General features: G+C 30.9%; 1 protein-coding gene across 2 annotated transcripts in view; it reads left to right on the top strand.

Moving 5' to 3' along the window:
* LOC124362003 (facilitated trehalose transporter Tret1-2 homolog) overlaps positions 1–15,890 on the top strand; it is a 49,574-nt gene extending 33,684 nt beyond the window's left edge. For both annotated transcript variants that reach the window (XM_046816135.1, XM_046816136.1), the window contains exon 9: positions 11,366–15,890. In XM_046816135.1, the coding sequence (XP_046672091.1) occupies positions 11,366–11,615 (250 nt within the window). In that variant the 3' untranslated portion in view covers positions 11,616–15,890. The remainder of the gene's footprint in view (positions 1–11,365) is intronic.
* Positions 15,891–16,693: the final 803 nt, after the last annotated feature.

Genomic DNA, 16,693 nt, shown 5'->3' on the forward strand with positions numbered 1-16,693 from the left:
CAACATATTTATCAATCATACTAAGAGAGAAAGAATTAGAGGGTGATAAGGGAGGTAAAGAGAGACGAACAAGGAGTGAGTGAGGAAAACGGGGAAACTAAGAACATTAGTAGGTGGAGTATAATGAAAAATAGTATTATGAAATTTATTACTCATGTTAGCTAGTAAGAAAATAGTCTGTTTGCATGTATACATCGTGATTACTGGTCGAAGTCGACCAACCAGCTAATTATTAAGGACCGGACAGGAACTTCATTGTCGTTGCCCGTCCGTCTGTGCTATAACTATTTTGTGAAATGCCCTAAAAACTTGTTACCATGAAGAATCCCATTGATTTTTGAGGGTCATAGAGCAACCCATCCGTTTATCTGATCATCTGTGTTATAACTCTGGATAGATAGCTGCTATGAACTTCTTACGCATCCCTTGGCCCAAGGAATAATCCTACTGATTTTGGAATCAAAAGGTAAAACATCAGTCCAACCGTCTAGGTCTTACGTTACATTTCATCGGATTCTTTGATTCTCCGTTTAATTGGTTTATTTTAAATTACACATTTGCAAGTTTTGTCCATATAGTCTCAATATATATTTTTGAATAGCAAAAGCAATAGTTTACAACCAACAAGACCAAATATTCTCTCTATTTAATGTTAAATTCGGTACTTTTGATGTTAAAAATAGGATCTATTATTGAAAAAATAGCCGAACTTATATTTTAGAAATGAATCAATCGGTGACAGAGACATAAATCAAGAAAAGTTATTTCAAAAGCAAACTTTGCAGAAGAATCAATCACCGCGCAAAGTTTTCAACTATTGATAAATGGCTTTCAGTGAGGGAACTATGTTGGACAACTCCATTACTGTCGTTGGGTACATTACAGCAAACAGGTTCTTTGATACAGCTGTATAAAACAGGACTTTCACAAACATGTTATTTTTGCAGTAATGCGGCTGTGGTAGTAAATAAATCATTGTGATTTTAGTAATACTTATATGAATAATAACTCTCACTATTTGCAGTTGTAAGATATAATATTGAATATATTATATTGGCAATTTAATGATTATGTTTAATTCCGAAACTGCTTCAGTAAAAATGTAATGGGTTAAAAGAAATGGTGAAATATAATATTTTTAGGAACTCAAATCATATTGGAATAAGTTTGTAATGAAATAATGCAACAAAACTAAAGCAATATTTTAAGAGGTTTTTGAATATTTACCACCGTTAATGTCATGAAATTAGTTGTTAACCATGTACCTAATCACCACATACTGATTATGTTATAACTTTCATGTACGCTCACGTAACCTTAAGCGTATTTTTTTACTTAAGAAGAGGATAGCTTCCCAACTTCGAAACGTGGTACTCTATTACTGCAATATACAGTATCGCAAGTGCCTGAAATTTATCCATTAAAATTAATCTTGGTTGGTAAAAACTTTGATCGAAAATTATTTTTGTCTTCAGTATAATCAATAGTAGTATAATTGAACAAGAGTTACTAAGATTTGAGTAACCAGGAAAAGTAGCAACATTTTAATGCAGTAAAATACGCTCTGCTTACGCAAAGGATACATCCAATATTTCCTTTTTGCTTAAGATGAAATACGAGTAATATATTCGTATATCTCGAGTTAGCGGAACCGTAGGAATAGTTGCCCCTCCCTTCCTCCAAACTTTACCAGAACCCGTTATAATTCAACACAGTGCTGAATAACAACTTTGTACCTTTGTAGCAACAGGTTATCATTTCAAAGAGGCCGCCAGTGTTGAGAACAAACCTTTACAAAGGGAACAAACCGTTTCCAGGAAAAGCCTAATACAGAAGCACTGTTAATGATTTGTTCAATTAGCCTGGCCTGTGGTAGGCGCTGCTTGCTCTCTTATTTCACGTAGACAGTGACGTAACCAGGGGAGGTTAAAGAGGGTTACAATTCCTCCTCCCCTCATGAAGTCGTATATGGGACCCCTGAAATATAATCGAACAGGAAAAATAACTACGAAATATTATTTTACGTTGAACATATCAGACCTGTGATAATCAGCAAATGTTCAATTGTATATCTCCTATAATTGGTTGGGTCTGTGAATATGTATAACATTACTATGAAAGCCCTAGTGAAAATCCTAGTGACGTCAATGCAGGAAAATAACATTAGATTTTTACAGATGTTAGTGAACTATTAGTTTCAAATTCTAGTTTGTTATTTATCAGTTTCGTTAATCACAAATGCATTTGATTAAATTTTACTTCTAAGAGTTTCTTATCAGTAAAGTACTAACTGACCCTCAAAAATTGATCCAACAATTATCAATAATTTTTAACTATATAACAGGATATTTTATTCATATTGCATGTACTGTTAAAAAACTTACATGTTCATTTTTATTGTAATCTATACTCGGCCTTGGTAAAATAATATTCTCTTCCGATTATGTCAATCACTTCATTGATATTCACAAGAACCAATGTGTGTCCGAAGAAGATAGCCTTGCTATCGAAAGGTCTTACAAAATAAAAAATTATTCATATTGGTTTTGTTGAATTTCAATCTAGCGATTGAATTTAATAAACAATACAAGCTCCATCTTCCACATTTCTCCCGGTTATGCTTAACCTTTTTAAATTAACCTCAAATCATTGTGCTTCAATGTCTTTTATACCTATTAGGGTTGATTCAACATTTATAAACTGTTCATTTTTCAGAAATTTACAAAATAATTCTTGTTATTTTAATTACAAAAAACATCAACTACGGATGATCATGTTCTAAAACAGGTGTACTTTTTATTATCATAACATAAAATAATTTTAATAATTATTTTACGGTTCACATTAAGTGTTTTCTAATATTATTGATTAATTTTGAAACTAGAATTAACAGACTTAAAATTCAGTATGATCTAGTATTGCTTCCTCTTATGTCTTTATCAAAAGTAGACAAGTTAATTTACAAATTGTCCTTTTGTTGTGTAGAGTACTACAATTGGAAATTTGACTTTCTCAAATATTGAATGGGAAGCATTACATGAAAAGAGAAGTTAGGTTATGGACGCGTAATGCTTTCTGAATGAATTATTTATCGACACGTCTTACCTTCAAGTGGAAAGTGTTTACAACACCAGCATGTAGTTATAGCTAGAGTATAAAGGAAGAATCCAACAGTTTATACAGTTTCTTCATATAAATTCAAAACTGGTTTAAAATGTATAGTTTTTACTTCTACAGTTAAACCATTGTGTGCCTTTATAATGGAGTGCAGTTTATATTTCGTGAATATTTTGAGTGCTGAAAGATGGAAAGAATATAAAATGAACATTATTCTCAATCCTACTTCCATAACAGCTCCACAAACATACCTTCTTCCTCCTGTCAGACTTTGACACGATATTTCTAATTGCAAGTAAACAATAGTTTACAATAATTATTAAGCTTCTCTATATTGTCATATTAAATCTCAGTAAACTTTGACAACCAAGATGAATTTAATATGAAAGCTACTTTATGAAATTCCTTATGAAGACTAACAAATAACTGCTTAGTCATTTTTAAGTGGTACCAATAGGTTTCCTACAATATCTAACATAAGATAACTACACTATGTTTGGTAACACTACAACTGCACACAGAATGTTTAACGGAGAAAGAAGTCTGACACACCAAATATTTTGGAATAAATTTGCACATAAAGGTAGCAATTTCAGGTTCTTTTGTAAAAATTATGAGAACTATTGCAAACATCGACAAAGTGGCGAAAATCTTGCTAACAAACCCAACCAAGATATAAGCTTGCGTTTTCACAAGGTTTCAAATTATTACTAAATCTAAAATGAATGTAGCTTCCTATCATTAAGTTACTAAGCGTTATCGAAGCCTATCACTTGACGGGCTGAAAAAATTCTATTTCTGTTTGTCTACTCGTCTATCTGTCTGTCCACACACTAAATCAAAATCAAAATGAGATTTACACTTTAAACTTTCCTTAAAACTTCAACGCGTTACTCCTACCTTGTTGAATACCAGAAATAAAAATAAAACAAAGCGAAATTTCAACTTATGCACCCGGTGATAAATTGTTATAAAAATACATTAAAGATATTTGTAGCATTTTTCCATCGTACCTAGGCAGTTTTATAGCTTAGATAATTAAAGTCTCTTTTATTAAAATTCTTGCTATCCCATCAACATGACCTAAGAGCTTCTAGCTCCCACTATCGAAGAAGGTATTTCCTACCCACACACCTCCTAAAGGCTTGATGGCTTTTCCTTCCCAAATTTAACTTCTAGATCTACCATTTAATTGTCTTTGTCATGTATCACTCCAATGCGTTTGTGCAATTGGATTAAAACGCCTTCATAAGTTACGCTGCAATTCGCTTATCTATTTGTCTGTTAATCAGTGGAAACATGTTTGAAGGCACCTAGTCAGTAGCTAAATTCGAGTGTAAATATTGCTTTATCAATAAATATCAAACCCAATTTCGGAAAAAAAGAATTATTCTGCCGCTTATATACGGTATTATGTGTTAAAATATCAAGTAGAAGATTTACTGTTATTTTAAATATTATAAAATACAGGCTACAATGATTCTATTATGCAATAAAATTTGTAGTTTTTACATCAAATGTGAATTTGCTTTAATAGTACATCAGTTGGCTTAATATTTAAATATTTGATCTGTTATACTAAAAAACACGGTTGATAAATAAATCAAGAGTTGTAGCATTAACTGATTTCACAAGCTTATCAGCTATTGTGTCTGATAATACATTACCAATTGTTAAATTTATAATGCATTTGATACGAATATATAATTGAAGAATTAATAGTTATGATTGATTACCTTCAAATCCTGTCATGTAAATGAAGGATGTTTTACGTAATATAATAAATGTGTTTTTATATTATTTATAACTAGTAGTTGCCCACGGCTTCGCTCGCTATTTCCTAGGCTTTGCACGTATATGATAACTTGTGGTTCGAGTGAATTCATTTCCGGCGCCAATGTTGAGTTTGCCCTGTTGCCACGATTAATAAAAAATGTACTGTATACATACACTAGTCTAAGGAGTCTACTTCTGTAAAAAGGAACTAACGTTGATTTCATAACAATTTTTAAAGTTAAAGAAAAAGTTAGATAGTAACTTTGCCTTTCATAACTGTATTACAGACTGACCTAATATTTCCACATGTTTAATATTTGCTAAATGTTTTAATAATTATATTTTAACTAAAAATTGTATTTTCTTCTGTGCTCAATAGCAGTTCCAGAAAAGGTTGAAATAAGAAGTGTTGTTAATATCAATCTTACTTTATGTTTTCAAGACAATAAATGTAATTAATTGAAAATAGTGGCACGCACACACTACATACAAACACCATTAGTTTATATATATATATATATATATATATATATATATATATATATATACATATATATATATATATATATTATATATATATTATATTTATACATACATATAATATATAATAATATAATGTAGTATTATATATATATATGTATATATATATATATTAATTATATATTATTTTTAATATCTCTTTACTTGTTCGGAATTTTTATTGTTTCCTAGAATTTATTAACTGACTGACACTAAGTTGGAGACTTGTTGAACATTTAAACTTTTAGGAATTAAACTTTAAAAACAAAATGAAGTGACATTTTCTCGCCAGAAATAAAAGGAGGAAAAGCTATTGCGAAAACAAACTTTCCAGAAGATTCAATCAATCCCTGTCGTTCAGATATTGCCAACTGTGAACTGTTTGGCAGCCTCACTAGACAGCCAATTTCAACTAAACAATATTTGTTAACGAGGATTATTAAAATTAATGTGTATATGCGTTTATTTTTATTGTAATTAATTTGTTTACCAATGTATTAATACATTTCAATTCATTAATTGGTGCTCATGTATCTATTTCTTTGATTTAAATAATTATCCGCATATGATTTCTATTTATCTGTGTTGGTATTGACTAAACTCAATTGCTGTAGAGCAGGGGTGCCCAACCTTTTTTACCCAAGGGCCACATTGTAAAGCCTTTATGGCCAGGCGGGCCAACATCCCAGGGGATTTGGAACCCCAAACAAAACGTATTGCCCGGGGTTTGTTATAGAAATCTTGTTCAAAATATGAGTTTTAAGGTTATTTGGCTCTTGTTTCCTGATTATTGTAATTTCTTATTATTTATTAGTTGTTAGGTAAAGGTTTATAATATATTATGTTTTTAGGTTCTTTTAGTAGAAATAAATATAAACCCAGACTTTTGGATGTTTGCTCTAATTCTGAGGGAACAATAAAAAAGTCACCAATAAATTGAATACATTGATTTTAATTAATCCTACTAGGATACTAGGACATACAAATTACGTGGCGAATGGTGACCTTGAGTTGGGTAGGGGTTACGTCGCCGCACCGCGCGCTGTGCCGTGCTTTACGCGCGCTCTATTCGCCAGCCGGCAGCCACCACCGTAGTCAGTGAAATCTGTCTGCAACTACTTTACTTCTTTCAACACTCATAACTCCACCAAATGAATACGGCTCGTTCTACGTGAAATCGGCTGGACTGCTTGGCTCTCAAAATTTGTATTTATTTAATATTTCAAATGCTTGTAAACAAATTTGGTTGTTTTGGCAACTAGGCGGGTCACATAAAACTGACTCGCGGGCCGGATTCGGCCCGCGGGCCGTAGGTTGGGCAGCCCTGCTGTAGAGAAAACGCAACTTTTAAGTGAAATTTTGTGTATTTAATAAATAAATTATTTAAGGCATAGACCCTAAGCAAATAAAACTAAATTTTTTACCCAAATAATTATTTTTAAAAATTGTAGTGGACTAACGGCCAAATAAATTGTATACCAGGATAATATACAAGGAGCCGAGAGCCATTTTGAATTTTGTAAGCACACAAGCTGATTTTTCTTGTAATCCATAGACGGATTATTCCTAGGAATAAAAGAAGGTACAAGTGGGAGGTAATCAAAATGTTTACAACATGACATGAAAATTCTACTCTCGTCATATTTTCCCCTCGACTTACTTGAACCGTTTGCACGTAAATAATTGTTAAATCACTTTAACGACTAAATAAAAACACTGAAAAACACTCCTCTCTGGGTCTTTATATGGTTACCTGACGCTGACGTTATTTATGGGTCTTACAATTTGATTAAACTTAGAAAGTTATATTCAGAATTTTTCCTGGGGCAACTTTTAATTGGAAACCACGAGAATCGAATCCGTGAATCTAAGCTTCGTTGATAGTCAAAATACACAACAGAGGTCCTTAAAAATCTATAACGTTAAGAATTCAATCTACTGTATTTGCTTAGCAAATTAAATGAGTGCCACATTTGTAAAACATTATCTACACATTAAAGTTTACAAATAAATAGTAAAATCTGCAATTTTGTAAAGTGTATAAGAACAAGGTTGGAGTACGTCACTCCACGTGTTACGTAAAAAGTCCGATGACGTTGCGAATGTAAAAATATTCGCTAATGCTCAGTTAAATCCCACGTCACTCCATGCACCATCATCGAACTCAGTGTCGATGTGTAAACTTTCAAGTGTATTATTCAGTTCGTTTTCGATATTTCCTGTAGAGAGGCAGGAGGATGTGAAAATTTTGCAACCTCTCGAGTGATAGGCTTCGCTAACGGTCAGCCAAAAAAGGAATAAATTTATTTATTTATCTATCCATAATACCCTAATGTGTCTGAACTATTTTTATCGGTACATTTATATTATTTTACTACGATTAAGGCATACAATTTCAAATTAAATTAAGTCAGCACAAAACTTTCAAATACAAACTACCAGACTACACTATATCTTTACCGGTTAGGAAGACCAATATATTCTCCAAAATAACAATATAACCACAAGACTGTAAAATTACCAAGAAAATGTTGTAATAAATTAAATTAAATGTATTAAGTTAAACATTATGTTTAATTACATTACTAGTAGTTATGTAATAGACGAACAGTCAAAAGGTTAGTAGCCTATATGTAATAGAACGACTAAACTAAAATAACTTAAATAGATCTCCATTTACTAATTGCCAATTGGGTTATCTAATTTCCATCACCATCATCTTTCTGAGTTATTACCTAGTGTATTATAGTTTCTATGAATATGATGCTCTCGAAAACCAATCACAGGTTTATACATAAGTCCATTACAATTATTGTTTTTGTTATTTTGCCCATTAAGAGAAATTTTGAGATTGACGTGATAACGGAATAGCAATAGGAAGCATCAATGATACTGTAAACATTAAAAATGCACCCCGCCATGTGGTAATATAAGTCAACAATGCTATATATGTTTCACCTTGAATATACGCTTACAAACAATTTGAATATATGTGATCTAAAAATAATTACTAATCGACAATTTTGTAAATTTGACGATTAAAACACATCAAAACAAGCGTTTGCTGCGACGGAGGATTTGTTTTTGCTCTTCTATCTGTTTTGATTTTAAAGTAGCCTACGACCATTCTATGAATATCTAAGAATTCTAAGAAGCCGTTTTATAGTAACTTAGAAATCAGAACGCATATTAATTTGGTTCCTTAAGCACGAGTGTAGCAGAAATAATAAAAATAGTTTAGGATCATAAAATAAGTTTCTTGTGACACAAAGATAGCACTCTTGCTATGAAATCTTTTTGATATTCAAATTGGTAGGCTTATTTGTTATTTGAGCAAGTTGGATCGCACTTATTTAATTATTTATAGATATTGAAAATTACCAAATGTAATATAAACTGTACTGACTCAATTTAATGTTTTCGTATATGTGAGCTAACGTGAAAAACTTATTTTTATGAATTATATCTTTTTGTCAACTATACATTTAACTCTATAAAACTCTTTTACCTCTACTCAGAAAACATATATATACTCGTACATAATTTTTTTATAAATTTAATCTTTAACCAGTTTAGTCCATAAGAGGAGCATATTAATTATAAGCTGCCTGAAATAGTTTATGGATTAAATAAAATGCAGAGTAAAAAATTACAAGAATATTAACCTAAAATAAAAAATGTAAAAATTAGCATTTTCCAGACTAAAATCAAGTACGCTCATCATTGACACAAAGTAACGGTGGGTAAGCCATACAATCAATATAATCTATTGCGAATTTAATCTAGTTTAATATATTAGTATAAACACGTAACTTAATATTGTAACAATATCTTTGTATATGTTATGGTGTCCTTTTCAAAAACTTACGATGAAAAACAATATTATTGTACAAAGATATTTTGTATTGATTTCACTCAGATATTAATCTACCTAGTTTTGGAAAACACCTCTCCATTGCAATAATTTATATTTTAATACAAAAATGTCTTTTTCTCTCTTCTTTAATATATATATATATATATATATATATATATATATATATATATATATATATATATATTATACACGTACCACACCACGCGCTCTACCACTGCCTTGAGACTTCTGTACTTTTAAAACTAACATCCGAGCATTGTATTGTAAGCATTTCTAGAAATCTACTGATATGAAAGTACATAAATACGGACTTTGCAGCTAAAACAAGGTTTGTTACCATTGCAAGCAACACAAATAACAATAATACCACCATTGTACCCACGATGAAAGGTTTCTTGCGCCGGTATATTTCCAGGAATCCCATTGTGTGCATGGTACACTAAGACTTGTCAGTCACATTAACAATGCATTATTTAAATAGTCGTTTTATTTCTTTATATCTTACTAAATACAAAATAATATTCCTGCAAGAGCTTGTAACTACACGTACACACCTTCATTAATTATTATAAAATCAAACAAACTATACTTATATGATAATCAATTTTGAATCGCCTGCACAATATAAATACACTATACAACTCGGTGCAGGGGTTGGAAAGTATACACTATTTGAAGGCGCTTCAATAATTCGTTACGACATTGCAAATGAGAGTACTGAGTTCAGACGTTGTTATCTAAAATAATAATATATTACTTTATAATAAAAATATAATAATGTATGTTTACATTTGTAAAACAAAATTTTTGATTTGAGAATCCAAATACAGATCTATAAACTTTAGCACAATGTACTTCTGTGCAATCAAAATAAAAGTTGGCGGCGAAGAAGAAACTCAAACAAAATGGATATACAAATGTTTTTGTTATCTGTAGAACACTCGGTTGCTCCATCGTGCTTTGAGATCGTGTCTAAAACATCGTAGTGCACTCAATTGTGCACCTGATGAGACAATGGGACCACGTCTTCACCTAGATTGCACTTGATTTTGTAGTCTGGGTGTATTTGATACTGAAACGACACAAAGTGTTCGCTTTGAGCTTCTGTGTCGCCGACTTTTTGATTCTCTTCAGACGCACATGACTCCAGAATCAATTTTAAAGTATTTGTCATGATATATCAAGCCAAACAACCAGGTAACAACAAAACTTAAAGACATTTAATCGTAGTTTTCCATTTCTAAGATATGTCCAAAAATGTTATATATGTAAAAACATAACGTATTACACCAAAATAAGTGTAGTTATTAAAATAAAATATTTTAAATTTCAAAAATATATATCAATATTTTCAAATGCTAAGCACATTATACATCATTTAGATTGTCTATGTACACCCAACTACAACTTCGGACACCTTTTCTAGTAGCATAATTGTTACATCAGTAACAAATTTCATCATCACTTTAACAAGTTTTTTATTTAAAATAAAGTAAGCTCTTGCGGTGAACGAATTTGTGTAAGTTATGCCAAAATGGGTAAAATTTAACATAAAGAATTTACAGTAAATACTACCATTTTATATGTTTAGTTATACTATTCCATTACAAAATAAATTGCATGGTTTTACCACTGAGTATGTATTTTACCTGAGTTAGAGATAACGCAGGTTTAGATCTTGTATGTCCTTAGCACCTGTTATCGGTACCATTGTACCTATATTGTATTGACTCTCCAGCTTATTCTGTTTGATAAGATCCTCGCGTTGCCCGAATAGGAAGGACATAATATGGCTTAAAACATTATCGGTCTCTTCTTAAAAAAATATTAACCTAATAAATGTCTATTTCATAAACAGGAACCATAGTTTTATTAAAACGGGTCAGCTGTTCATAAATCTTACGAATTAACATCAGTTCGTGATTATTCAAATAACGGAATTAACACAGTTAGGTTATATGGGTTAAACATTGTCATAGATAAGATCGTTAAGCGGCTGAACCCTGCTGTTGGAGTGGTGATTTTCATAACAGTTGTCTACTTTCTTTTATTTTGACTATTGTAATTATTGTTTAGGGGTCGAGGTATGGGTGGAGGAATATCCTCGGGGATTTACTACCTCATGTTCTTCTTGGTGACCAAAACCTTCCTGGATATACAGGGGTTGTTGGGCCTCCATGGAGTTTTCTTCCTGTACGGCTGCTTGGGGGTGGTGGGCATCGTCTTCGTCTACAACTGTGTCCCTGAGACAGAAGGGAAGCGTCTAGAAGACATCGAGAAGTTCTTCAAAGACAAGAAAACTGACCGAGTAGTTCCTATTAATTAATTTGGATCTAGCGTTAGTTATTGAGGTTTGTTTCCTATAACCATATTTTTTTCCCAAGATAAGGGATTGTGGGAATGTCACTAATATTAGTGACATGGGTCGCATTTATACACAGCATTGTTAAAAACACAACCACAATCTTACTTCCAGAAATTGGCAATAAATGTATGGAACTCACGTTAGAAAATTTCTTAACTGTAAACTATTTTCAGCTGAACGTTGGTTTTCTTTCATAAATATTCGGATCTCGTTTATCCGACATTCAGTATTAGCTGGCGTTTGACGTAAAATATTAGCGATACAAATACCTGGCATTAGTTTTGCTTGTATTGCAATTCCTACAGCTTATAATTGCATGTCCAAAATTGTATTCAATGCTAACTTGTACAGATTTGTATCAGTTTTACTATCGCAACTTGATTTACTATCCTAAAATATGTCATATACAAGAAAACACAAATTATTAAACTTTGAATAAACATGCTGTTTAAAATAAATCATTAAGAAAAATTATACAATTTTAACTTCATTAATTTAACCTATTAACAGACGTGTTTGGCTATCCGATATCGTGGCCATCCATTTATCTGATAAACATCGAATAAGCAGGATACGCATATAATTATACAAAACAAAACAAATTAAATGTCCTGAATGAAATGATTAACATATTGTTCTTTATCGTTCATCGGTAATTTCGGGTGTAACCTTTTCCTAAATCGTATAAAAATTTAGCAAAGATATAAGTACAACCAAATAATAACACATGTTCAATCTTATCTTTAAATCAAATAATTGTCTAGTCCCTAATAGACCAGATGTGTTCGAAATGATTAATCTACACAAATAACCTACAATTTTTCTCTAGATTAGTTTTATATCAGTAACTTTTACGTACTATCGCACTTTTAGACTCGGGTTTACATATACGGTTGGTTCCAGCACCCAACCGTAGTATTAATAATATACTGTAGTATAGTACTAGTACAATCCGGTGGCTTCATGCTCAGATCAAATTCTTTCTACCTATGTATTTCTGATTGCTAACTAAATATGTACATTTGTAGTTTTTAAACAGACTAAAAGGAACTTAGAATTCAATAGTTCATTTTTTATATCGGCTACTTTATATACTACATTAGTGGTTACTATCTCAGAGGTTATTCCGCGACTATTAAGTATCTAATACTTTTATTATTTTTAACTAGTTGTTTATAGATACATTAAGCTTCCAATTTTTAATGGTGCTTATATGTTAGGTTAATACTGTTTAAATTGTTGATAAGTTTATAAGTTGTAAAAACTTGAGATAAAGCCAAAATGTACCAAACAACACTATAAACCTCTAGTTTTACTCGTAACTACTTTGTGGTTAAATATCACTATTTTTATTTTTATTATATTGACAGAATATTAGGTAGATTTAATCATTCTAGTCGTATTACGCAAGATGCATTAATCACATATCTGTTCTCAGAACCTTTTAGGTGAAAAAAATCGAAATAGGTAACAAATGTCAATAGTATCCACTAGCAAGCTGTTTCATTGTACTGGGCTGGAGTTCAAGATGCATTCAAGCCGAATTTAGTTTTGGCACTATTGGGTTACAGTATGCAATAGTCTCTCTCTTAATCGAGCATGACGGAACGGATCAAAATTCGAATAATCTAAAAGTCGATTCACCGACAATAAATTATAACAACCACATTAAAAAAAGGTAAAATATATTGAATCACGGATTGTATAAGAATACAACATAAATTATAATATTTATATTTATAAAATTAGTACATATAGTATAATAATAATCATTTAGACACACTAATTCACTATCCATAGCTCTGAAAATTCTAAGAGCAGTACAAAACATTAACACGTTTAAAAACAAACGGACGTGTTTTGACGTGTTTTTTATTCTGACAGTCTGTCGATGCCGCGAAGCACGTCAGTTCTAATCACGTCTTCCTGAAAAATAATATTTAGTCCGAGGCCGGATAAGAGAGAGCCTACTGTAATATAAAAACGTACTATCTATATATGCTTAAGTAGGCGTAAGTTTCTTATATATAATTATTTTATCAGTATTAGTATTTAAGTTATTTGATATGTTTGTCCTATTGTATATAAACGTAGTTTTACTGTTATTGTTACATTGTGAAATGTATTTATCATTGTTATCTTTGTACAATCTCAATGTAGAACGCAGATTCCCTAACTTAAAATAGAGCTATAAGATTTTACCAAGAGTGGCCTACGTGCACAGTGCACGCGGTCTGTTTCTTAAGTTTGGTTTGCCAGGTAAAATGAGACAAGATTAGCGATCTATTGCGAGTTGGTTCAGCACAATTAGAATGCAAGTTGCATCCAATTAAGCAATATATCAGATATATATGCAAAAAGCCATGATAAATAAATAAATTTCTTTATTTATAAATGTTTTTTTTTAAATAAAAATATTGTTTTACAATTTTTACAATCAAACTAAAGATCTTAGTACATTTTCATAGTCACAAAGAAGATAAAGTTTCACTAAAAATATAAATTATTAGTGTGTTTTAGTAACAGTACATAAAATAATTAAAGGAACTCAGCCAGAGAATTTTATGGTATATTTTTTAAGTTTCCTTCCGTCAGTAGTTGATTGTGAACCCTTAATGGCACGATAAAATCGAATAGACAATCTCAAACAAAACTATTCAAAATATCATTTTTTAAATGAAGCTTGTTTAACTTGTTATTAACTAAATTTAATCAATAAAACGATTAATAAATAAATTTATAATAGGCTGGTAAAATAAAACGCCAAGCATGGCCCAGTTAAACTTAATATCCGGCAATATTGGCTGATATTTTAATGTTTGATTCCTAACAATCAACGTTAAATTGTAAAGTATATCACCGCATACATTTATATGATTCATTTATCACCTTACAAAATGTGTAAGTCTCAATATGTTCTCAATTAAAGATATTGTTGTATTAGTATGAAATTGTTTTCCAATGTTTCAAATTTTTCGACGGATACCAAATAATTACACCGAAGAGTTGAAGCGCATTTGATAAAAAATTATTTCACAACTCCATGCCCGACATACTAGTAGAAGCTGAAAGCCAATGTGCATCGTTTAAGTACAAAACCTGGTTTTTCTTTAAATCGATGGAAGAATTTTCTCTTCAACTCCAAAACTGACCTTTAAGGGACTTCCAGTCTCTTTATCAGTTATCTTGCATCAATTCTTGGGCTAGAGTACACTGTGGACGATAACGTAAGCTGTTTTTATAATTAAGTATTCAAATATAATATTGCTTTAGGAGTGCTTACAGCCTTATTGATAATATAGATTGTCTTAATTGTTGAATTCATTATTTTCTCCATATATTATATAACACGTATAACAGTTTTTATAGCCTCTAATTGAATTATAGTTTAGATATAAATAGTACTAAGCTAAAATTCATTATTACAATTTTCTAATAATTTATTATTGTTATGTAATTTGATTTTTATGTTAATTTTTATACATGGAAATATATGTATGTTCTGAGTAGAATTCCTTTAATAATTTAATGTTTATTTAAGATTAGCTATTGTTTTACTCATCTAAGTTGTCGTGCCAAACGTTCGGCCAGATATATTCTGGATATGGGTTATCAAACTTACTGAATCTTTGTATTACCCAACACTAAAACCATACAAACTTTTCTATAAGTTTGTAAAAATATTAATTATGCTCTCAGACATCTGTTATCAGACATTGCAGAGTTTTATTCTGTTTCATAATAGCCACCATCTCGAGGGTTGTTTTTCGTCGCCATCTTTTAGCCATAAGCTAGTAGATAAGATAAGATAGAAACATTACCGATCCGATTCTTATGAAATAAGGTATATTATATTTCCGCAGACTACAAAAACAATTAAAATTTACAAGACTGAAAGATTTAGTGTGGACTAAAAAAATATACCAAGTTTTAAATTACTTGACAAAATAATCTTTTTTTATGATAGTCTGTTTGTATCTTTCTCCCTAAGTGTATGAAATATTACCCACTGCAATGAAAGAACTTCTTATTTTTTGCTCAGCAGTCAAGGACAAGAAAGTAGGACCATTTCATGCAAAGAATGGTTTCTCGGGAATCAAACTATTTTAATTAATATAATTAACCATTGATTCAGACTATAAAGTAAGCCTTACGTTTAGAACTTAAGAATTAATTTTTTGTCATATTGTTTGTAATATATGTTATGTTATAAATACAAAATGTCATCCATGAGTACTTTTATTGTTCTTTCCTTAAAGAAGACATTTATTTTCTATGGTAACTGGATATTTAGTTATCGGTTGTGCTCTGCTTAGCAAAACTGGGGTCTGATGTGTTGTGGAAACTCTTCAGACGACGAGTCATGGTGGACTAAGACGGATCTCAATTTTCACTTGTTTATAGCCTACCTCTTTAACTACCTTGTAAACCAATTTAAAACTGATCCTCTGATTCCTATTTATTTCAGTTTATTTAATAAAACTCTGTGGCTAAATAAGTCAAAAGCTCAGTGAAAATTAATAAATAGTCCTGTAACGTTTTTACGTTCAAATTGGAATAGACATTTATCTATGAATCTTCGATACACTTTGTCTACCTAAATCAATAGTCATTAGTATTAATCTTTTTTCTATCGATCTTTCTAACTGTGATAAGTTTACTTTTTTGGCGGCAAAAAGACACTATTTTTTAACTAATAATGCAAAATTCCGATAGTTATGCTTAGATTAATAATTTTATATTGATTTAATAACATTTTGATTTCTTTAAATTGTTTTGCTGTGAAAAAATCGTGCCCAGCTGACCGTTAATGTTTAACTATTGATATATACCTGTTAAACAGATCGTAAACCAATATAAGTAGCGATAGAATTATCAAAGTCTGTTTCTGCCTAAAACGAACAGGAGGTGCTGGCAAGACTACTATTTGTTTTAAGTTTTCATAGTTTGTTTGTGGTTGTTATATATATAATTTATTGTGCATATTTTTTGCTTATTTAATGAATTCCTAGTTTAGTAAAGTTTAGCCGAAAGTATTT

Source organism: Homalodisca vitripennis, chromosome 5, assembly GCF_021130785.1.
Source record: "Homalodisca vitripennis isolate AUS2020 chromosome 5, UT_GWSS_2.1, whole genome shotgun sequence".
NCBI classification, from domain to species: domain Eukaryota; kingdom Metazoa; phylum Arthropoda; class Insecta; order Hemiptera; family Cicadellidae; genus Homalodisca; species Homalodisca vitripennis.